The 22,296-nt window shown below is 35.3% G+C and overlaps 2 protein-coding genes across 8 annotated transcripts; one reads left to right on the top strand and one right to left on the bottom strand.

The window, feature by feature from the left end:
• The first annotated feature begins 872 nt into the window (after positions 1 to 872).
• Positions 873 to 5,118, top strand: LOC123211152. Of its 4 annotated transcripts, XM_044629970.1 has the most exons (13): positions 874 to 1,000; positions 1,753 to 1,834; positions 2,016 to 2,077; positions 2,195 to 2,299; positions 2,383 to 2,499; positions 2,663 to 3,205; positions 3,290 to 3,621; positions 3,702 to 3,801; positions 3,917 to 3,976; positions 4,139 to 4,222; positions 4,330 to 4,446; positions 4,629 to 4,723; positions 4,809 to 5,118. In XM_044629970.1, exons 4-13 carry the CDS (start codon positions 2,204 to 2,206, stop codon positions 5,047 to 5,049), a joined length of 1,785 nt encoding a protein of 594 aa, XP_044485905.1. In that variant the 5' UTR covers positions 874 to 1,000; positions 1,753 to 1,834; positions 2,016 to 2,077; positions 2,195 to 2,203; the 3' UTR covers positions 5,050 to 5,118. The 4 variants fall into 4 exon arrangements, with proteins under 4 accessions (XP_044485666.1, XP_044485747.1, XP_044485905.1 ...); XM_044629731.1 differs by lacking the exon at positions 2,016 to 2,077 and having other exon boundaries at positions 873 to 1,000; XM_044629812.1 differs by lacking the exon at positions 2,016 to 2,077 and having other exon boundaries at positions 873 to 1,000; positions 2,198 to 2,299.
• Positions 5,119 to 5,335: 217 nt separating this feature from the next.
• Positions 5,336 to 22,043, bottom strand: LOC123210926. 4 transcript variants are annotated; one of them, XR_006501341.1, is made up of 26 exons: positions 21,888 to 22,043; positions 21,602 to 21,773; positions 21,409 to 21,518; positions 21,106 to 21,271; positions 20,898 to 20,998; positions 19,858 to 19,930; positions 19,621 to 19,756; positions 16,930 to 17,090; positions 16,489 to 16,613; positions 16,308 to 16,407; positions 14,907 to 15,003; positions 14,692 to 14,743; positions 13,315 to 13,416; positions 13,077 to 13,223; positions 12,840 to 13,002; positions 12,514 to 12,726; positions 12,274 to 12,428; positions 10,820 to 10,948; positions 10,507 to 10,624; positions 10,187 to 10,382; positions 9,953 to 10,064; positions 9,721 to 9,875; positions 7,780 to 9,226; positions 6,542 to 6,736; positions 5,560 to 6,143; positions 5,336 to 5,434 (listed from the first exon to the last, which is right to left on the bottom strand). XR_006501341.1 is itself a non-coding variant. In XM_044629457.1 (25 exons), the coding sequence occupies exons 2-25, from the start codon at positions 21,735 to 21,737 to the stop codon at positions 5,673 to 5,675; spliced, it is 4,860 nt and encodes a 1,619-aa protein (XP_044485392.1). In that variant the 5' UTR covers positions 21,738 to 21,773; positions 21,888 to 22,043; the 3' UTR covers positions 5,336 to 5,672. The 4 variants fall into 4 exon arrangements, 3 of the variants coding, with proteins under 3 accessions (XP_044485392.1, XP_044485461.1, XP_044485531.1); XM_044629457.1 differs by having other exon boundaries at positions 5,336 to 6,143; XM_044629526.1 differs by having other exon boundaries at positions 5,336 to 6,143; positions 21,602 to 21,761; positions 21,888 to 22,040.
• Between the last annotated feature and the right edge of the window lie 253 nt (positions 22,044 to 22,296).

The following is a 22,296-nucleotide window of genomic DNA, read 5'->3' on the forward strand; positions in this document are numbered from 1 at the left end:
TATTTCATGATTGTGTTGGTTGATTTCTAAGATGCGCAATTAGTTTATCAATTAATATAATCTATTGCTAGTTTAGGTGCTGAATCCGTAATTGTTCAATCCATCTAATCGAAGTGGCGACTAGGTTTATCGTTTGCTGCGTCAGAAACTTTAAATCCTAGGAAAATAATCAACTAGATTAAATGCAACGTCGTACGTTTGTGTTGTCTTGCTTCGTTGGTCTTTCTAATTCGTAATGCTATTGTTTAATTAAATTCGAGATCGTATCCGAATTATTAATCAATAAGGGTTAATTGGAATACATGTTTTTGGTTAACTAATCGTAAGGAATGACAGGTAAATTTAATACCACAACGAATATTCAATTAATTAATTTGATATTTTGTTTCGATGATCAATCGTAGTTCCAATGGTGGATGTGACCGAAGACCAAGGTTTGTTAAATCAATTTATTCCTTTTAGATTACTTTTCTGAATTTTTATTTATTGTTTTCCATTATAATTTGCATTCAGTTCAAAACCCCCTTTTTATTTATTTGTTTCGATTTATTTGTGACGACATACTAATCAAAGCTCTTCGAGGGATCGATCCCTACTTTCCTTTACTACATTTTTGTTACAGGAATTTAGGATTTAATTTGGGTGTCAACGACAGCACGTACCAATCAGATATATGCTACTGATAGTACCATCGTATAAGCCTCTGTAGTTTAGTTTTGTCAATCATCAATTGAATTGGCACCTGAAACTTTGCTTGCGCAGTAAGGCATTTAGCCTGTTCAATAATGGCCTCATAATAAGGATTTTTATTTTCCATTTCTTCTGGTTGAAACAATTTATAAATGTGCAAATGCAAGTTTATAGCTGGTCCGTGTAGAAAGAGTAGATTTTGGTGCTTGCAGAGCAGAGTAGAGAGGAACAGAGGATCCATAGAAGTAAAATAATAGAACAAAAGTCTGTAAGTGAGAGAGAAAGTGGGCATGTTAATGGAAGATGAAAGGTAGTTGTGAGTTGTGCACTATCACTAAGCTAAAGTGCACTCAAAGACAGTCACTAACCCTTGCCACCTCACGTCAATCTTTCTCTCTCTCAGCCCTCAACTTTCATGCCCATTTGTAAACCAACAATTTCTCAACACTCTGTCCGTTTATTTTCTTTTTTTTAGTCAAGTTTGTGTTGGTTTCTTTACCTGTCTCCACTGAACTGCCTGTCCCATACCTCTTCTCTTCTCTCTTATTTTACTACTCAACCGGTAAAAAAATGCTTAACCTTGTTTCTTAGAAGATATTCGTTCTTGTCAATCTGTTACTCTATTCTTGGATTACGCTTTTAAGCTCGAATTCTCGTCGTTTTCTTCTTTCTTCATCTGCTGTATAAGCTTTTGTTGCTTTGTTTCACTCTGTTCGAGATACCATATTACTATATTTGTTTAATCAGATCAATTATATGTCGAAACGCATGTGTTTGCCTGCCATTTCTTTCTCTTTCTTTTCTTCTCTCTGCTTTCAACTTTCCCGCTCTGCAGCTTAAACAAAAGTAAAGCAAATTTTTCTTTCACAAAAACTCTTACATAATAAATATTCAAATCTCCCTCAAGGACCAAATACTTGGGTTATTCTCAATCTTTAGTCTTGCCTCTTGCTACTGCCTTTTTAATGGGTTCAGTTCTTGAAGTTTGTTTGTTCTTGTGATTATTTACCGGGGCTTTTGCTCGTTTATCTTTTTGAAAGGCAACGTTTTCTCTTTTTCTAGTGAAAAAGGCAAAGCAATAAAGATGAATACGAGAGTTCGAACTTCTCTTCAATCTATGAAACCTCCTTTAAAGCATGATAAAGTAACTTCTCTCTCTATTTCTTTTTTTTCTTTTCTTCTATTTATTTTTTCGGTTTTATCTGCAAGAATATCTGAACAGGGTTTGCTTTTTTACTTTTATTTCCTGAAAAATTTAAGAAAATATGTTGCTCGGAATCCATAGTTTGTTAGTACATGATTTCTGAAAAGTTTGGAAATTGCAGTTCTTGTGAAATCTGCTTGGGTACTAGAGGGTGAAATAAACAAGTACATTTAACAAATCTGAGTTGGGTTCTTTCACTTATCTCAATAAAGGAATGATTTCTCCTTTAAGTTTCTTTTTTGTGTTCATAGACTGCTTTGAATTTATTAACTTATAATTCTTGGTTTTGAATGCACAAAGAAGGAAGAAATGGAGACTCAGGGGAGCAAAGGACTTGGTGCTGGCAAAGCTGTGTCCAATCGCCGTCGATCCAACAGAGAAAGGAAAATGGCCTTATTACAAGATGTATGCGAAATTCTCCATGCAAATTTATCTAATTTGCTTCTTTTCACTACTTTGATTGTTATGGTTCACATTGTATTTTTCAGGTTGATAAGCTGAAGAAGAAGCTCAGACAAGAAGAGAATGTTCATAGAGCTTTAGAGAGGGCATTTACTAGGCCTTTGGGTTCTCTTCCCCGTCTTCCTCCTTATCTCCCTCCATATGTTAGTATATTTCACTCTCTCTTCATTAGATCTCTCTCTTGTCAGCAAACATTGGATTTGTTTCAGGAAAGAAACTGCACAACCAACTCTTTGTTTTTGTTTAAGATTTGATATTTTAAAAAAAAAAAAAAAGTAGTGTTGATGATTGCATTCATTGTTTTAGACATTGGAGCTACTTGCTGAAGTAGCTGTTTTGGAAGAGGAGGTTGTTAGGCTTGAAGAGCAAGTTGTGAATTTTAGGCAAGGTCTGTATCAGGAAGCAGTTTACATTTCTTCTAAGAGGAATGCAGAGAATTCAAATGATTCTGATCAAATGTCTCTTACAAGTTATAAACACCAGCGCTCTAAATCTTTCTCCTGCACTGATATCAATTTGGCATCAACACCAGCCAGGCCCCAACCTCAACCTTCTCTTGGTAGAAGTACTTCAAGCAGAAAGCTGTTGTCCACAGATACCATCAATGATCGAACAACAGCACATTGCTTTATTAGGACAATGAATGGAAAACAATCTTCAGTTAAACCCAATTCCTCTCCATTTCATTCGGAAGATGGGCGAGGAAAAGAGAACCGTTCATGTACTAATTCTTTGAAGGATAAGCAATCTCCAGAAAAGAAAAATGCCAAAGTTGTAACCCCTGTTAAGAGACTTCCAGTCAAGACTGAATCTCATGATCCCAAGGGCATGGATCATTTGAAGTTGCAGGTACAATAATTAGTGATTTCAAAATGAGAACTAGATTTTAAGTTTAGACTTATAGTAATTTTAATAATGGTTTCAATTTTCCAGCCAGAATGTAGACTAGAGGACCAAGAAAAAACACAAGAGAGCTGTTCCGGTTCACCCTATGATAGATTATCAGAAGTTGAAAGCTCACCAAACAAATTGTCCGAGGATATTCTTCGATGCTTGTGTAGCATTTTTGTAAGGATTAGCACACTGAAGGACAAAGTTGTGGATTCTGGTGAAAGCAGTGGAGGAAGTAATTGGGATCCCTATGGTATCCACTCTGAAGTCAGCCACGGTGATGTTGGTCCATACAAGAACCTCTATGCAATTGAAGCAAGCTCAATTGATCTCAACCGAACCACAAATGCATTGTTTCTGATTCATAGGCTGAAGTATGTCCTTCCATCATTTTCTCTCACTTTTATGTTCCACTGCTAAAACTGCTGTTTACCTGTGTAGATGATTTTTTCAGGTTCCTGTTTGGGAAGCTTGCCGTTGTTAATTTAGAAGGTCTTACTCATCAACAAAAGCTTGCATTCTGGATTAACGCTTATAATTCCTGCATTATGAATGTAAGATTTCTGTGTATTACATTGCCTGGTTTAGTTGAAGTTTTTTTTGGCTCTTAAGTCATTCTATCATGCAAAAGCAAGAGCAACTTATGCTGTTAATATGTTAATCTTGCAGGCATTTCTGGAACATGGGATCCCAGACACTCCTGAACTAGTTGTAGCACTTATGCAGAAGGTGAGACCTGTTGGCTATAGTTGTTGTGTTCTGCAATATTCTTTACCACCACACAACAAAGGACATTCACCCGAAGGGATGATTTGGTCACAACTGATAGAATTCCTCTATATAACAAACCTTGAATTTGATGTAATTGAACTTGTGTTGTGGTTGCTCCAGGCAACAATAGTTGTGGGGGGACGCTTGCTCAATGCAATAACCATTGAGCACTTCATCTTGAGACTGCCATATCACTTAAAATTTGTAAGTGCATTCCTCTTTACCTCTTTATGCTTCTTTACACTGTATTAGATCAAACATTCTTAGATGTTCTTCAATATCTAAATCCTCTTCTTTTCTGTCCCCGAAAGACGTGTCCTAAAGCTGCTAAAAATGATGAGATGAAAGCATGCAGTGTATTTGGATTGGAGTGGTCTGAACCTTTGGTTACATTCGCACTCTGCTGTGGGAGCTGGTCTGCCCCTGCTGTAAGTTTGTTTTGGGTAATACTATATATACAAACAAATTATATAAACTTATCCGATTGAATGATTTTGAAGTGAAAGAAAAGCTAAACAATTACACTTCATGTACCGAAACTTGTTCATTGTTGTGTACAAGTCTGAAAGGCATTTGAATTTTACTTGTACCTTTATGTTCTAAAATGAAGGTGAGGGTGTACACTGCATCTGGAGTTGAAGAAGAGTTGGAAAGTGCAAAGAGGGACTATCTACATGCAGCTGTTGGCATTTCAAGGACAAACAGGTTGATAATCCCCAAGCTTCTGGATTGGTATCTTCTTGACTTTGCAAAGGACTTGGATTCATTAGTGGATTGGATATGCCTGCAGCTACGAGATGAACTCAGGAGTGCTGCACTTAAATGCCTTGAGAGAAGGAAAAGAGAGCCTATTTCTCAATTGGTGCAAGCAATGCCATATGACTTCACTTTCCGGCTGCTTTTATGCCGGTGATATTTTTCATCTACATAATTCTTTGCTATACTTTGTATACTGGTATGCTCGACACGTTACAACTAGGTATGTAGTAGCATACCGTAGGGAAGAAATCGGTATTTTTTTGCGAGAGTAAATGTAGAACAAGATTTACTAAAGGTGGTTCCCTCAAGTCTTTATAATATCCTATTTCACCTTATACTCATTTAATCCACGTCATTACATTTAACCATACAATTACCATTTAAGCCTTCAAAATTTTTTACATTCTAAAATGTTAGTATATTAAGATATCTTAGATTATAGACATAATCTAACATGTATAATTTTAAAGAAAAAAATCCAAATATTTAATACAAATATACGGTTATACAATATGATAAACAAATCGTGTATAAGAATTTAAGTAAAAATATAGCACCTTTGATAAAATGGTCTTTAAATTACTCACCAAGCTAAAATCAGTGGCCAAACACCTAGAAATCAATGAACCAGAGAAATGTTCGATACAGCCTACAAAACTGTGAAGGCATTGTATTAGTGACTTCCATTACAAACCCAGCAAGCACATGCATATTACAACAAACAAAAACCATTTACAAACAAATTAAAATTACATTATATACCAATTGGCAATGCTATCTACCTTCCTCTATGATAAATGGCTCATTCTTCCAATCAAAATCGGTGGTATGATGCAGGGTGAAAGTAAGAAGCTCTAATGGGATAATAAAGAGCTACATTTTTCCATCTTCATTCTCAGCCAAATGGTGAAGGAACAGGCGCTGCAACTGCATCTGATCTTTGAATACTTCCCATGCCGCAGATAATGCATCCAGGTGCTGAGAGAGCTGAAAATTTGGCCCCACAAATATCACAGACATCATATCCAATGGTCGACAGACGGCTGAGTGTGGCAGCACAGAATTGAGAGGGATCTTCCAAAGGATCAATAGACTTGTTGGTCAAGCCCCTCTGAACACACATGTCAATCAGACTCCTCAACTCATCCTGCTTACTTGGAGGAGCTTTGGACAGAAGCAGCTCAAGCATTTGTTTTGCATATCCAAAATTCTGAACATCCATGTTCCTTTTAATGGCAGTTCGAATGCAATTTATTCGGTGCTTTGTCTGAAGAGGGAGGGAACCCAAATGACGTGACAGTCTAGCCATTTCATCTTTTGCGCTGATTGCACTAGGGCCTTGAACTTTCTGCAGTCGTGAAATTTCCTGCAGTGTAACCCAAGTGATGGTCATGCCAATACCTCCTGTTAAAATCACATAAGAAAATCTATGCTGTACACAACAATAAAAGGCTATCTGCAAATCATGCAAGTAATAATTTTGCTCAATCATCTACCATACAGGACTCTTATGTAATAATTTTTCTGAACTGAGGCCGTTTATAAAGTAAAAAATTAGATAAGCTAACTAAACCTTCAACCAATAACCAGGTCTAAAAATATACTTATTCATAGATAGTTATCAGTTTCTAAAAAAAAAAAAATTAAAATTATGTGTCCAACAAAAGAATTAAACACCAGCAAGGTGCTACTCTGAAGATATTTGGTCTTGAGAGATAAATTCATTCTACTGAATTCATTTGAAGATATAACAAAAATAAGTACCTGCAGAAGAGTGACTGCTATCTTGTACTGTGCACAGATGGTTGCTTGAGCTTTAATGTCAGCACCTCGAGACTGATCCTTAGCTAATGCAAGGAAAGCTTCATCAAAACAAGATAGTGCATCTGGAAGTTGATTCTGCTCAAGGTGAGCAACACCCGTCTTGAAACATACTGAAGCAGCTGCCCCACGAGGAACCTGTATGAGGATAATAAGCCATGATGTACAGATCTAGGAATACAGATATTAAACATGTTTATGACATATGAAAAGAAGCCAATAGACTAGACAGATAGATTGGAAAAGGTCAACTGGGGATAAAAAGTGAACCTCTCAAACCTTTCTCCATATAGTTACTTGCTACATATGCAAGGAAAAAAATAAATACATTTAGAAAATTAAATAGAACTTGAAGATCAGGTTACTGTTCCACCACACCCCACTTATTTCGTCTGTCTTCTTCTAACCAATATTTAATCTCAAAATAACAGGTGATGCAGAGAATTTGATGCCTATAATCACTATTCCAAATGAAGCTATATGTCAAAAAAGTAACTTTATTGTGAAAACTTTAGTATCGTTATTCCTCAAACCTACCTTCCTCCTCCATTCTGAACTATGCTAGATGGCATAAGCCAACCTAAATAAAGACCTTGACTGCCAAATTTTATAACTGAGTGGTCTTCACCCGCACATGTGAACACTTCCATCAAACAACAGAATTCGGCAATGAAGAAAAAAAGCATATGACGAAGCCCAAAGTTTAAAATAAAGATATGCATACATAAAATGGCTAGTTCATAATGATCATGCTTGTAAAAAGAAAGTGATCTTTTTAAAACTACCTGTAGCATTAATATTGCAGAGAGTCAGCACAAGAAATTTTCAAACATATACAAAAACACACACACACACAAAAAAAATAAATAATTCTCTAGTAAGGACATCTTATACTAATCAATGCAAAGATCATGCTTGAAGGTCATTGGGTTCATTCGCTAAATATCATTTCAATCTAACAAATATAAATCCAATGGCATTCATGCATGGTCCTTCCATTAATCCTGTAAGGGCATTCTTACTAGAGAATTATTGTGTTTATATGTGTGTGTGTGTGTGTGTGTGTGTGTGTACAAGTTAAGAATCAACATTTCCTATGACCTGTCTCTGCCAAAAGAAGACCCAAAAGAGGGATAAATTGAAGTAAAAGCAAGAAACTACACAGACAAACACATACTAACCTGTCCAGGACGTACTGTTGCTGGTGGAGAAACAGCACGATTAGTGGGTTTTCCAGAATCTGAAACTCCAAGGGCACTGAGATCAAGAGGTTGCATGGAAGGGGGGGCCTGAGCAGCCTGAACTTGAGGTTGAGACAGGACAGAAGCCTGACCAGAAGATTGTGGTGGAACACCACCATCAGGAAGTCCAATGGACTCAAGTGGAATTGCAGGTTGTTGAGGAGCTTGTGGGGGAACACCATGATCAGGGAGACCAATGTCAGAGGCAGATGCACTTCCCTGGTTAGGTGTTACCTTGCCACTTTGAATGCCTCTAGCAGCTTGTTCATATTTTGCAAGATAAGAAGTTCCAGGAGGAGGCAGTGAGGCCGCAACTTGGAATGATGGAATTGTATTCTGGAAGAAGTCTTCAGGAATAGGTCTAGCTGTAGCTCCAATACCTGCAGTTGTAAGAGCTGGCTGTGATACTGATGGAGGTTGTGACCAAGACTCAGTACCAAATGGGTCAATAGGAGCAGAAACTGCAGGTGCAGCTGCAGTTCCACCAGTAGCAGGAGAAGTCTGTGACAAAATCTGACCAAGGTCCTGGGATCCAACAGTTAGCGACTTAGATCTCATAGGTGGGCCCAACCCATCACCAAGTTTAAACTGCTTTGTGGCTTCTTTAATCTTATCGACATCCACCGTAGCAGATGCAATAGGCTTATCTCGTATTCTAATTTGTAGTTTTTTGCCTTTTGATGTTCCCTCCTCATCACTGCTACTACCATCGGCAGTTGCACCATACATTGGTTTCTTAAATTCTTCTTCAGCTTTAGCCTGTTCATCAGCAGCGGTAGAACCAGTATATTGACTGGTAAGAGTTTCTAGACCCATCAATGAACTGACTGTCGATTCACCATCAGGCACCCCCTTTGATTTGTTAGATACAGATTTGGCTAAAGGAGTATGAAGTCCATTAGGTTTATTGTCAGCTCTTGCAGGCATGAAAGGTTTAACCAAGCTATTTTCTGTTACTTCGACAATATTGCCTCTTCCCCTGATTGAACCCAGGTAAACACCAATATGATCAGAAATGATAGATGGTATGGGACCATCGTCAGTCCTCATATAAGGCACCACTTCTGCAGCCAGCTCCCACTGAGGTACACTCTTCAAGTTAGTGGGAGTCTTGATTTCCCAGTTCCCACCACCCCATTCAGGTCCTTTTGGAACCATACTCTCAGCAGCAAAATTGGCAAAAATGCCTTGTGTCCATCCAGTAGAGCGGACTCTCAAAATCCTTTCACAATATCGCCTCAATTCTGAATTAGCCCCTTCTTCTTCCAATCTTTGAGCAAGACGACGCATTGCACTGGGATTAAGGTGGCATATAAACATATCAAGCATGCTCTCATAGTCTGCTATGACTTCAAAAGTTTCTTTGGCACTGTCAAACTGTCCATACCTACAGTTTCAAAATTCAAGGTCATGAAAGAAAAAACATGATTACGATTATATTGCTATCATTATGCCAACAAGATGATCAAACACCGAGCAGTAATAATTGATTGCCACTAACATATCAAAATATATCTTGGTAAAAACATTATGAAATCTGCATACAGGTTCAGATTTAGGCACTTATAATTAAAACTTTCCAAAGCTATTTGTCCAAATTTGTATATATGATAAATTATACATATAACTGAACAATCAAATGCGCTATTGAACTTAGTAACAAAATTTTTTTTTTCAGCAGGACATCCAGGACGAAAGAGAATGATAAAAGTCAATTATTTTCCCAAACAAATGAAAATTTTGGTCTAAAATGAGTTTAAAATGAAAGATCTCAGGTTCTTAAAAGCTAACACATATAATACGTAGTTCTTCAGCCTAAGCACGAATATCTGACCTTCTCAATGTGTAAAACATCTGAAGCATAAAAAACACTGTGCTTACTTTATACAGGCATATCCTAGTTGCCGGAAGCGATGGAATAAATGCGAGGTTGGTGGACATTTTGGATAATCTCTAGAGCGCAAAAATTCATCCTTCAAAACAGATAGAGCAGTAGAAAACCGGAGAGCTTTAATTGCATATATGCCGCGCAACACCTAAATTATTTCTCCCATGTGTGAGAAACTACACAAGATTTGTATAACATAAAACATAAGGCATCATCATTTCTCACCTGATTAAACTGTGGGCCAGATTGGGATAACGATACAGCAAGGTCCCCACAGACAGGAGGACCGTTGGCAAGAATATCAAGAGACCGGGGAGTTATACGCAAGCTGTCAAATCTTTATCAGAAAAAATGCCAGTAATGTCAGATATTACTAGCTTCTGTCCACAGATCTATTTGATATAATAAGATGCGTTTTGATAAAAATATAGTATGTCCAAGAGAAAGAGATAAGAAAACCTTGATGTTATTTGGTACAATATTTCAGACAGGTCAAGCTTCTGCTCAAAATATTGTTGCATTGTGGCAAACCCGATAAGAAGAGGTTCAAGAAGCCCAACAAGACAACTCTTAATCTCAAACCTTTTCTTTTGTTTGGGACTGATATCTGTTGGGTTTGCGAGCAATAAGCGATCATTTAAAGCACCAACCAAAACTGCAAGGAGGAATTTCAACTCAGCATAATACTACAATTAAAAGTTGCGAGTGATGTTCTTTACATATCACATTATAGAGGACACCAGGCTCTTCAAGCATAAAACACAAGACAGGCTATTTACCTGAATTTGTTATGCTAATTGAGAGAATCGTCCTAACTTTTCCATCCCAGCCTAGCACACTAATTCCGGTAGCAGTAGAAAACAGAAGCGCTGGCCCAACCCACAAAAGGGATCTATAGTGCACATATGTTAAGTGTTCAAACAAAACACATTGATCTTGTCATACAAGTTTATATGAAAACATAGAAGAAAAAGCAGGGATGAAGAAGGAAAGGAGAGAAGTTTCAAGCTCAGTTATTCTAATTAAGGATAGAAATATATCTATATATCATTGATAGGGTCCCAGCAAAAGAGTTATTCTGAATAAGGATATTGAAGGAAGTCCTTTATCAAATTTTGTTGAACTGCTTGCCAAAATGTCAAGATCAGCCGAAACCATAAGTACTCTTTGAGTAGTTAAAATTCCTGCAACATAGCCTCTCTGAGTCTCTTGCCAATTTACCTGTTGAAGTTGAAAAATTCCAAGATATAGATCATCTGCACGATTTATTGAAGAGCACAAGTTGCACATAAAAGAGATCTACGAAATGATGATGAATGCATACATATATAACTTATGAAGAAGTTAATGAACTGACTAAAATATCACGAAATCCAATCATCCAGCTCTCTCATTTGAACTCAACAGGTTACTGAGTAAAAGCATATCCCATTTATATGACAAGATAACTTTGCATGGGGTTACCAGGGCTTTGTTGAGAACCACGATATGAGATTTTACTTCAGAATTTAAGTGAAACAATTCACTATATACTCATGCATGTTTCTGCATAGATTGAAGGGGTTAACAGGTCCTCATAGAAAGGCTCAAATCTCTATTCACTTGGTTGCTTTTCTTTTTACATTCAACAAGGCAGTTAAGTATAATCATGATAAATCATAGTTTTGCAGATATGGCATAGCAAGGTTTCAATCTAGACTGATTTAATACAGGACTAACAAGAGCAAATGCTAAAATTTTATTATGTTGGCTACATGTTTGTTACATAAATGTTGCTTAAAATAGGCCTTAACTCCTGGTGCTTTAACTTTTACTTGAAGACTTTATCCTTTTACTCCATCCTAGTTCAATAGGAACAGAAATAGAATAAGATGTACAATTCTTAGTTATTCATAATCACCAAATTTCTATGAATGCAGAAGCCGACAAAGAACTCAAAATATTAACTTTACTTTTTTTCCATGTCAGAATTTTCCTCAGCCCCACTTGGCAGACAAGCTAAAGCATTATAGCCTCAGCTACCAGCACAGCCACACAAAGATTCACTGGGGTATTTTAAAGAAAAGGGTGTGGGGCCCAAAAGTATCCTTGAAGCAGAAACTGAATTATCTAGCATAATTTGCTTTGTGTTACAATAACATTTATCAACAAATATGTGTACCAGATAAGTAAAAAAGTTGGACTGGGCACAATAAAATTATATATATGCAAATTAATATTTTTCCACATCTGAAATAGTGCAAGCTAGTTTAGTTGATTAAATCACTTTTTAGCACACAAATGACATGAGATTGAATTGTTCTGACACCAAAGGAGGGGAATCAAGAATTGGAAGAACATGCCAAGGAAAGAAAGATGGTTGCATCTCATTGTGCTATTCAAGGACCCAATGGATCTCCGGTGAACCAAATAGAAGACCTAGCTATATTAAGAATTGCTTCAGACATTCAAAAAATAATACACTAGGAAAAGAAAATAGGAAATTCTACGACTTCCCTAATTTATTCAATTCATGAGTTGCAAGCACAAAGAGTTTAACTAATTACCTGAAGCACAATTTCATTAACTTTCAACTTGATAGACTTTTTTCCATCAGATTTCGTTGGTATGCAATGACCACTTGAAGTTGACAGACGGTATCCTTGAATCAACTTTGCCAACCCAATGAGATCACCATTACATGCAAACATCAAAGTTGACTCTACAACAATAGGAAAAACTAATCAGTACAATGTATTACAGAAGCAACTGCTATCTAATATAAAAGATCTTATTTCCACAAGCACCTATTGGAGTGGAAAAGATGCGATCAACTTCGGTTTCAAACATAAACTGCAATGGACCACGAACTGAGCTAACATTTGAATCTGCTGACTGGTTCTTTTCATCAGCTTCTTGTGAGCCCACCCCCCCAAGAATGTATAAAGCCAATCCAGTCTTGTCTTCATCAAGAATTGCAAATTGATTTTCATTGGGCCCAATAAATGCTGCATCTAGACCTGAAAAACTCCATACTTATCATCAGCGTCATGCCCACGCAATTTTTCAGCTCTGATATACGCATGCACAGGCTAACAACAATAAAAAAAACATGTTTAAGAAAATGAACTACCTTTGATAGTGCTACTTTTACTGTCAGCTAACTGGGAATCGACATTTTCCCTATAGAGGACAACCTCATTTGTAGTGCCACTGAACTCATAAACCACTAGAAACAGCCTCTGTTTTTTACTGTAAACCATGTACTTTGGATAATATTCCACATTGCTTGGAATCTGAAACCGCAATTTATCGTAAGGGACACTGGACCAAGCAATTTCAAATAAAAAAGAATCCAGTTCAGCATTACCGAAGTGTAAAGTCTCTTGTAGACACTATCAACTCCGGTACAGAGATTATATGCCATAATATTTATGCCATCTACATAAAAGGCCCTGACAGGATAATGAAGAACCCTGTTCTCTCTATTGAAGAAATTGAGCTCCAAATGAAATTGCTGCCAGCAAACCAAAACCATCATCATATGCAAGCTTACACAATGTAACCACTTGTATAAAAATCAGTTTAAATCTTCAAAACTAAGCTACCTGACAAACAGGGATGTCCCTTAGTCGATGTTTAATATCTAGGATTGTGATTAGAGGCAGCCGAGATATTGGAGCACTTTTGGCATGACCTTCCATGAAATGCTATAACAAACGCAAGTCATCACCACATCAAACAGGAAAGATAAATAAAAGATTTAAGATCCAAAAGAGCCAAAGTTTGATGTGCATTCTCAATTGAGTTACTTAGCAAATGTCTAAAGATTGGCCAAAAAAAAAAAAAAAAGAGAGAGAGAAAAAGGAAAATACAGCTTTAAAACTATATAGTAATGCTATAAGTCCCAATTTTGTACTATAACTTCTATATTTCAAGTTATACTATTTAATGATTGTTATATCATTCTCTTTGCAACACTCATGTGGCAGTCTTAAATTAATTTCACATCCCTTAGGATCTAAAACTGGGATACAAATCAAGGAAGTATATTATTGTCATTAAAATATAAGCCACAAACTGAAATACCAATTTAAGCAAATAAATGTAAACTTGCCCTAAAGAAAAATGGGGAGATTAATCACCTCTTACTCATGATAAAATTCCACTTATATGCTTTGTTTGGGTGTGTGAATGTTTCTTTATGGGTTGCAAATAAGTGTGAATTATTGTTTAGCCTAGCTGTCACACTAAGCACAATAATGTCTCATTCAAATGCAAATAAATGTAAATGTCCCTTAAGATTAAATGCTCAGCTAGACAAAACTCATAAATATTGAGACTTTACCCAAAAAAAACACCAAACTTACACAGTAAACTTAAGATAGAACTAAATATTGTTCAATTCAAGAATTAGACCAATTACCAAACATCTCAATATTTAATGCAAGTCAAAAATTTTGAAAAAAAAATAAAGCCAAGTTGAGACCCAAGTTATAGCCCTATTATCACAGCTTTGCCATGTCCAACTTTTCTTCTATCATATTTGCATTTATATACATACACAAGTATCAATGTGACTACATTTTTTTTCCTATTGAATTAATACATTTCCAGTAGCTAAAATTATATCTGACAGGCATTATTAATGTACTCTGAGAACGACAAATCAAAATTGATCACCACCATCTAAAGCTCCTCAATTAAAAGTCCACAAATTGTGTCAAAATTTTGTGCAGATGTTAAAACCATTGATCCTAGCACTACAAACATGGAGTAATACTATATGTACTAATAAATTGGTATCAACAAGTACTGTAGGCTGACATGTTATCATGAGATTGGATGATTTAATTATTTACTTTATTTCTAATTTAAAATCACCAAATCACATGATGACTTATCAACCCGTTAGTGCCCATCCTTTAGTACATAAAGTATTCATCATAAACATGTATAACAATGATGAATAAAAAGCAACATACACTGTAAAGAAAGGCCTTCCTTGCAATATCTGCAATCGTCAAGTGATTGTGGCTGTCAGATCAAACAATAGTCAACTAACACATTAGTCAATGATAGCACGTATATCATTGGTACTGAAGGAATTGTAACAGTTACAATCTTCAAAATGGAAATGTTCCAATATTCAATTATGTTATTCAAACAACATTAACCAAAACAATACTTTTGAACTCACCCCTTTTGATTATGCTCTCGTAATTGTGCTTGAAGTTGATGATCAGCTAAAATTCCTGATGAGCCCATGGATGAGAGTTTTTCCTTTAAAACGGATGCTGCAAATCACTTCTACTATCAGTATATCTGGTCATCTAAACAAGCATGACAGCTAAGCCAAAAAGTGTCTTGACAAATCAAGCAAAACATGATAAAAGAAATGGATGCAAAATATCATAAATATCATAAAAAGCTAAAGTTATTCTCTTCTTCCATTTAGAGCATCCAACAAATTGCACAGCATGCTATTAATGAAAGAAATGGCAGAAGATATTTCAAAAAATTAAATAATAATTTTGAGGCAGGGGAGTCCTGAATATCCAGTACAAACAGTGTATAAGATATCAATATTAACCAGATAGATTTCCATAAATCCCACAATAAATCATCAATTTTTTTGCTCACAATGCATTCATTTTGGTTTTGCTCACATTTCATAATGCCAACAGTGTTAGTAGCTGCATTCATTGATTATCATTTTTAAAAATCTACTCTCAAAATTTGAACCATCAAGAAAAAGAAATGAGAGACTGTTTGGCCACACATATATGTGAAGAAGAGAGGAAAGAAAGGAGTCATGAGTACAAGTGGGAAGAAGCTGGAATTGACAAATGGCAAACACACAGCAAGGGAACAAGCAGCAGACAAGCAGTAAGGAAAGTGGACCACAAGGATATTCAAGGGAAACGTGGCACACAGGGAAAAGGCAGATGGTTATGGAGAGGAAATAAAGAAAAAAACTGGGGAGGGAAATAGGGAAATCAGAGAAGAATTGTGTAACTTAGAGGGTTATAGGGAGAGAATCAGCCTCTCAGTGCTGGGTGAGGGAAAGGAGATTTATGTACTGCTCTACTCTAAGTGATGTACAGAGCTGGATTTATGTTAATTGTACCATGTGTGTGTGTTTGTGGTTGTTTATTGAATAGAACAGTGCAGGTAAAGAAGTGTAGCTCATCAGAAGTTGCAGTTAAGAGGAAGAATTGAAGGCTGATCCACAGGTACGCAAGAGAGACAAAGCAGTAGTATAAGAACAAGTTTTATATTAAAATTGAAAGAACCAAATAGCAGTAACCTTGATGAATTGCATCGTCCACATTAATATATATAAGTAAAACCAACCAATTTAGTGGTTCAACACATAATATAGAGTACTGGAAGTGTGAATGATAATCTTTAGCAGTTCCAAAATGCAATAATTTAGTAAACTTGATAATTGGAACAGGTCATGAACCACAGGCAGAGTAGATAAGGATAGTAACATCAAGATATGTCAAGAAGATGAATATAATTACAAATTAAAAAAGATGACTGGCTACATAAAATACTATTAAACTTGAAAATCCAGATTTAAATAAAACTTCACCTGAAGATCCCCTTGCACTTTGCAAGACTGCAAACAGTTGTTTCCTTGCTCCCCTAGTGTATGCAGCCCTATTCTTAATATTGTCACCAGCCGTCAAATTCTATATCAAAGAAATAATCTCTCAGTTCAGACATATAACATATAATTTATAGGTAAATGGCATAGAGGAAGTGCTTGTAACTGCAAACAACAGAGCTGCTAAATTCAATTTTGGGTGAACTTCTAAAGCTCTAACTCGTGGTAAGGGATAAACTGCTTCTCCACCTTGCTGAGATAAAATCCGTGGGATATCTATTGATTCAATCGCTGCAAAACAAATTAAGAAATATGTTAGCATTGCAGCAATCATTACCTTGGTATTAGAAGAATATGTGAAAGATAGATGGAATCTAAGGAACCATACCATAAAAATACATTTTATCATTCATGTATGCATTTATGTGTTTGCACATTCACTTATACGACATATCATGCAAACTAATCTTTACGTAGTACAAAAAGAATTCATAAGATGCGAATATAAATATAAATTAAAGAGGAATGTCAAGGCGTGCTCCACACAGAGCCACTGTTCAGGATGGTGACAGAAATTATTTTAGGGTAAAAGTAGAAATTAGCTTACAGGCAGGCTCAAAGAAACTTGTTTGCATAGGAGGTCTGTTAGGATTAAGCATCACACTTGTTTTCCAAACTTGAAGAGTACCATCCTTGGAAAGAGTAACGACTAAATGCAACAAGGGAAGCCAAGCAACTGAGATTATTGGTTGGGAACCCACTTGTCTACTGCAACAACTCAAAAAAGAAACCTCTTGAAGTTAAGTCCATGACAACAGCAGCAATTACAAAAAGAGAAATTGCAAGAGAAAAGAAGAAAAAGCAGTTAACTAATTTACACAGGTTGATGTCATTTATCAAATCAAAAAATCATCACACCTTCGATACACACACACACACACTCATACATACAAAAACTTGCATGGTCCTCTCAAGCATCTCCCGTAAAAGCACTTGAATCTACCCATCATTGTAGCAACTAATAAATTCGGGCAAAAGATCCAGATAAAATGACCCAAGCACCTACAAAAATGTTTGTTGCAAACCTAGTGGCAATATTGAAAACGGAAAACAGAAGAGCATGCATGCCAACTGTAATATTGGCAGTTTAACTCAAAATAGGTAAGCCAAAAGTACATGATAGCTACAGATATAGAAAACTACACTCACTGCTCAATCCCTTCATTAACCTGATAAAACTTGCTAAACTAGAATGTACTACAATAGCTTCAAACTTTTTTCCTCGAAGGTAGGGGCATCTAGTAGTGATTCAAGCTAACACATTTAACACTCATAATGCAGCAGTTAGAAAGGCCTCACATCCCCTAAGACGAACTTTTCTTTCAACCAAGGAGGCTTTAATTGTTGAAAGATTCATAACCCTTGCATTGGGCTCCATGCAATGTCATAGCTGACTAACTAATCAATAACCAAACTTATTATAAAAACTAATGAATAATCATGACATACTAATGAAGAACCAGGAAGCAAAGACTTTTTATTTTAACATAAAAAGATGTTATATTTTATAGATTTTAAAATTACTTTTATTAAAGGTATTACTAATGAGTGTCAAACTTTCCTCTTTTAACTTGTTATGTTCAGATCACTTTCACCTTAATATTGGTAAATGTCAGTTTCCTTTTTGCTTATGACTTGACCAAAATATAGACCATACATTTCTCTATAGAGAGCATTGATTAATCATAGAAATAATAGAATTCTTGAATGATTCTCCTCCAAGCCTTTCTCTATATCATTTTTCTCCCTTTCAATTATAATTTTTTCTATGTCTTTTCTTGCTTTCTTCCTTTCTCTCACTTACAACACATCAAGCATGTTATTGTCTCTACACTAATAATAAGGTACCAGGGTTAATTCCAAAATGTTCATCTTGGTAGCAAAACATAAGACATGAAGATGGCTTCCAAATTCTTTTTTTTGAGAGCCAACAAAACATTCAATTTCCAAGTTAATTAATATGGTAATTAGAAAGATAACAAACTGTTAGGGACATAACAAAAATATTATTAAAATTAAAAGAAAATAATGTTGACAGCAAGAAGTGTCAACTCCTCCCAAAGCAGTAGCCTTCCAATCAACCAAAGACTACCCAAAATACCCAAATAACAATATTCCTCTCTTCTCCTTTTCAATCCAATCACCTCTATTTATTCTACCAATATCCTAATTTCTAAATTCAAATAATATCTAAATCAATTATTTTATCCTAATTTCAAATATTCAATTTTAATCAAATATTTTATTAAAATAAAAAATTTCTAATTAATTAATTATTATTTTTATTATCAAATACTAACATTAACCACTTTTTTGAAAACCACCTTGTCCTCAATGTGGGAAAATTGGAAAGCTTTTTTTTCCCTTTTTTTTTTTTATTTACATACCCATTTTGATGACTTTTTCATTACCAACATAATCTTTTTCACATCCACACTACTCTCCATTCTTTCCTCTTTTTTCCAATCCCCTCCTAGATCTCACTGCTCTGATACCAATTTCATAGGGAATGAACAAAAATATTATTAATATTAAAAGAAAATAATACCAAAGTTGTAATCTCCCAATTAGCCAAAGGATGCCAAAAATACCCAAATAACAATATTCTTCTCCTCCTCAATCCAATCACCTCTAATTATTCTACCAATATCTTGTCTTTCAAATTCAAATAATATCAAAATCTAACGTTTTAACCTAATCTCAAATATTTTACCCTAATCAAATATTTTAATTTATTTATTCTACCAATATCCTATCATTAATTACTAGGTAACCTCCAACAAGATTCTAGGTTTTTTTAAATTATTATCATACTTAATAGTAGCAAGTTCTAACAAATAGATGTGCTACCTCTCTTGTTTTTTTTTCTTGAACAGATATATAATTCATTAAAAGAATGCCAAGAGAGCATAACTCAAGTGATGAAGGAAAATAAAATGGACCACCATTGACCAAAAGATAAAAACAAAAGGAAATGAGATGAAACTATAAAATTCAATGAATTTTGAAAAGAGATAGAAGAGCTCAAATTATCAACCCAGTGAAAACCCCTGTTATTCTCAATAGATATTTCTCCAATGTTTTTTTTCCTTTATCAAAACTTGCATAAGTTCATTGTAGCCTCTATCAAGATGCAAAACAAGCATAATGAAAAGGAAAGGAAAGAGAATAGCAGAAGAAATCACATTCACTGAATCAACAAGTTAACCTGCAAAACAAATAACCATTTATTACTTACATTCCAATCATAATAGGTCTCTCTGTTGATACATCCCATGCTAAAAGTGTACCTCGCCTATCACCAACAAAAATCCATTCCAGTGTTGGGTGAAAAGCAAATGAACCAGCGCCAATAAGTTTAATTGTATTTTCAACTGCAATGAAACACATAAAATAAAGATCATATGCTGTGCAGCAAAAGAATGATAAATATATATCAAAAAACCTATATAGGGAAGCAAGCATCTTGTCTCACGTTGCAGTGTGTAATGAACGGCATATGTATGGATGTTGTATGCTCGGATCAAACCATCTGCATAAGCTACATACTGGAAACAGATAAAGAAGTCAAACAAACGATTGGATGAAAGTCCCCTAACTAAGAATGACAATGACCAGTTATTGTCAGCCTATAAAATAATATAAAGTATATTACACAATACATATAGAAGCCCTAACATATGCGGTTGACGCTCCAATGATAAATGTTCAATTTTTTAACAAATTGTTACCGTTAGTAAGATTTTACAAAACTATTCATATCACGGCAAAATTCATAACTCCGTAATTTCCATTCTATGTAAAAGTTATGATAATAAGAAAATAAATTCGATAGGAATCCCACTTTTATATACTTTAATATTCATCACTATAATGAGACATCAAGAGATCTATTTCAACTTAAGGCGCTCCTAATACAACTTTGCAAATGCAAGAACCCTTAAATTAAGCAAAAATTTCTTTCTTCTCTCCCGGAAAGAAGCGATATCATCAATGGATGATAGATGACTCACACTCATATTAATGCTCAAAATCTAACAACATTAGCGTCTGGCCCCACTTCAAGTCTCAAACAACCATGCAGATAATCGTCTTCAAGCAAAAGTTGCAAATTATCCATGGACACCTTAACTTCCAATAATTCAATAGACATTCAATCAAGAATTCTCCTAATAATTATCTTTGATGAAAAATGATAAAATTGCAAGATCTTGATTCTTCTCACTCAATAAATGAAAATAAGTTACACACTAAATCATTAAATAAGAATTTAGTTTCCATGTCTTTTTATTTGGGGCTTGGAAAAATTAAAGCATTTTTTCAACCGATTTCAAAACTAAATTGAGAATAATATAGGATAAACACTCAATTTTTTAACAGAATGAAATAATTATATTAATATACTGAAAATTCAATAAGTCGAACTCTTTATTTATCCACCAAATGGATCAGGATCATCTCAACACATTTACTGCCCTAACAGTGACCAAAATCAGAACCAAACTAAAATTTTACCAGTACTGGTAGACGGGGATGGCAAGCTATATTAACAATTGGCTTCTTCAAGTCTGTCTTTATTTTTGTAGGAGCCCTTCCTCCTTCGACAGTTCCAACAACTTCACAGAAGAATTCAAAATTAGAAACAGCTACAGGATTGATATAATGGCATATATGTAAGACTTGAGACAAATCAAAAAGTACAAAGCCTGGAAAGCATACTGACCAGTAACACTCATCCTCCTGTGGAAACCAAAAAATACAACCGGTTGGAGAGGTGTCAATGCAAGATGAACTTCTGTATCAATAGAAATTTGTTCTGACTTCTTTTCAGGTGAATGTAGCACAAAAGTTTGCTCAGTGTCAAAATCGCAGGACCTAATTGTACAATCCTACAGTAACAAAAGTTTAGAACTTAGAACTGATAGTACAAAAGTTTAGAACTGATGGCAAGTCGAAAGGCAGCCCAAGAGCATCAATTTACACAGACATCAGGCAAGAACTCAAATTTGCATATTTAGGTCAAAACCTCAAGAATAGCGACAACAGCATGGCTGCTGGTGGGACTATAAGCCATGCGAACAACAGGTGAACCAATGTCAATAGAAGCAATCTTGCTTCCAGATAAAGTATCAAATTCTGCACACACAAAATATTCAAGCATTAAATTCAAAATTAGTATGAATTGAAACAGTATGAATTGATATATTAAATGAATTTACCAATGATGTAGGTTCCAATAGCAACAGCAATGAGTGCCTGATTGTGGTGAAACGCAGCAGCATGCGGCTGCAAGGGTTTGTTATCGCCGCGACCGACGTGGCGCAGATCTAGGTGCTGAACTGTGGACCACTCCATTTACTTCGTTATTTTCTGTTTCACCTTATAACATTACTACAAAAAGTCAACAAGCAACTTTATACGATTGCTATTTCAGATCAAATAGAAATCCAGAGATGAATCTGATTATCTAACTTGAAATAAAGAAATTTAAATTATTTAACTTACCTGATGAATTTCCTAAGCGAATATGGAGTTCATTGAATTGTAAAGAGATGAAGAATGATGTAAAGAACAACGAGATCACGAACGGCAGATGCAGGGAGAAGAGACAGCTTTTCAACAGGTCAGAAGAGGAAAGACTGGAGGATTGGGGTAATCAGTAGCCCAGCCCAGTTGATGATCCATTAAACATCAATCACATTCATAGAAATAAGGCCTTCTCATTCGGTCCAGCCCGAATCAGTCACAGAGCTACAAAAGCTTTGCATGCCTTGATCCATTTCTTTTTCTTCATCATCCGTACTATACAGAGCCTTGATCCATTTATTAATTAATATAACATTATTTTAATTAGTTCGTATCAAGATTTTTCTACATTAATAAGAGTGATATAGTTATTTTTTTAATTTTAAAA

This window comes from Mangifera indica, chromosome 1 (genome assembly GCF_011075055.1).
Source record: "Mangifera indica cultivar Alphonso chromosome 1, CATAS_Mindica_2.1, whole genome shotgun sequence".
Lineage (NCBI taxonomy): Eukaryota > Viridiplantae > Streptophyta > Magnoliopsida > Sapindales > Anacardiaceae > Mangifera > Mangifera indica.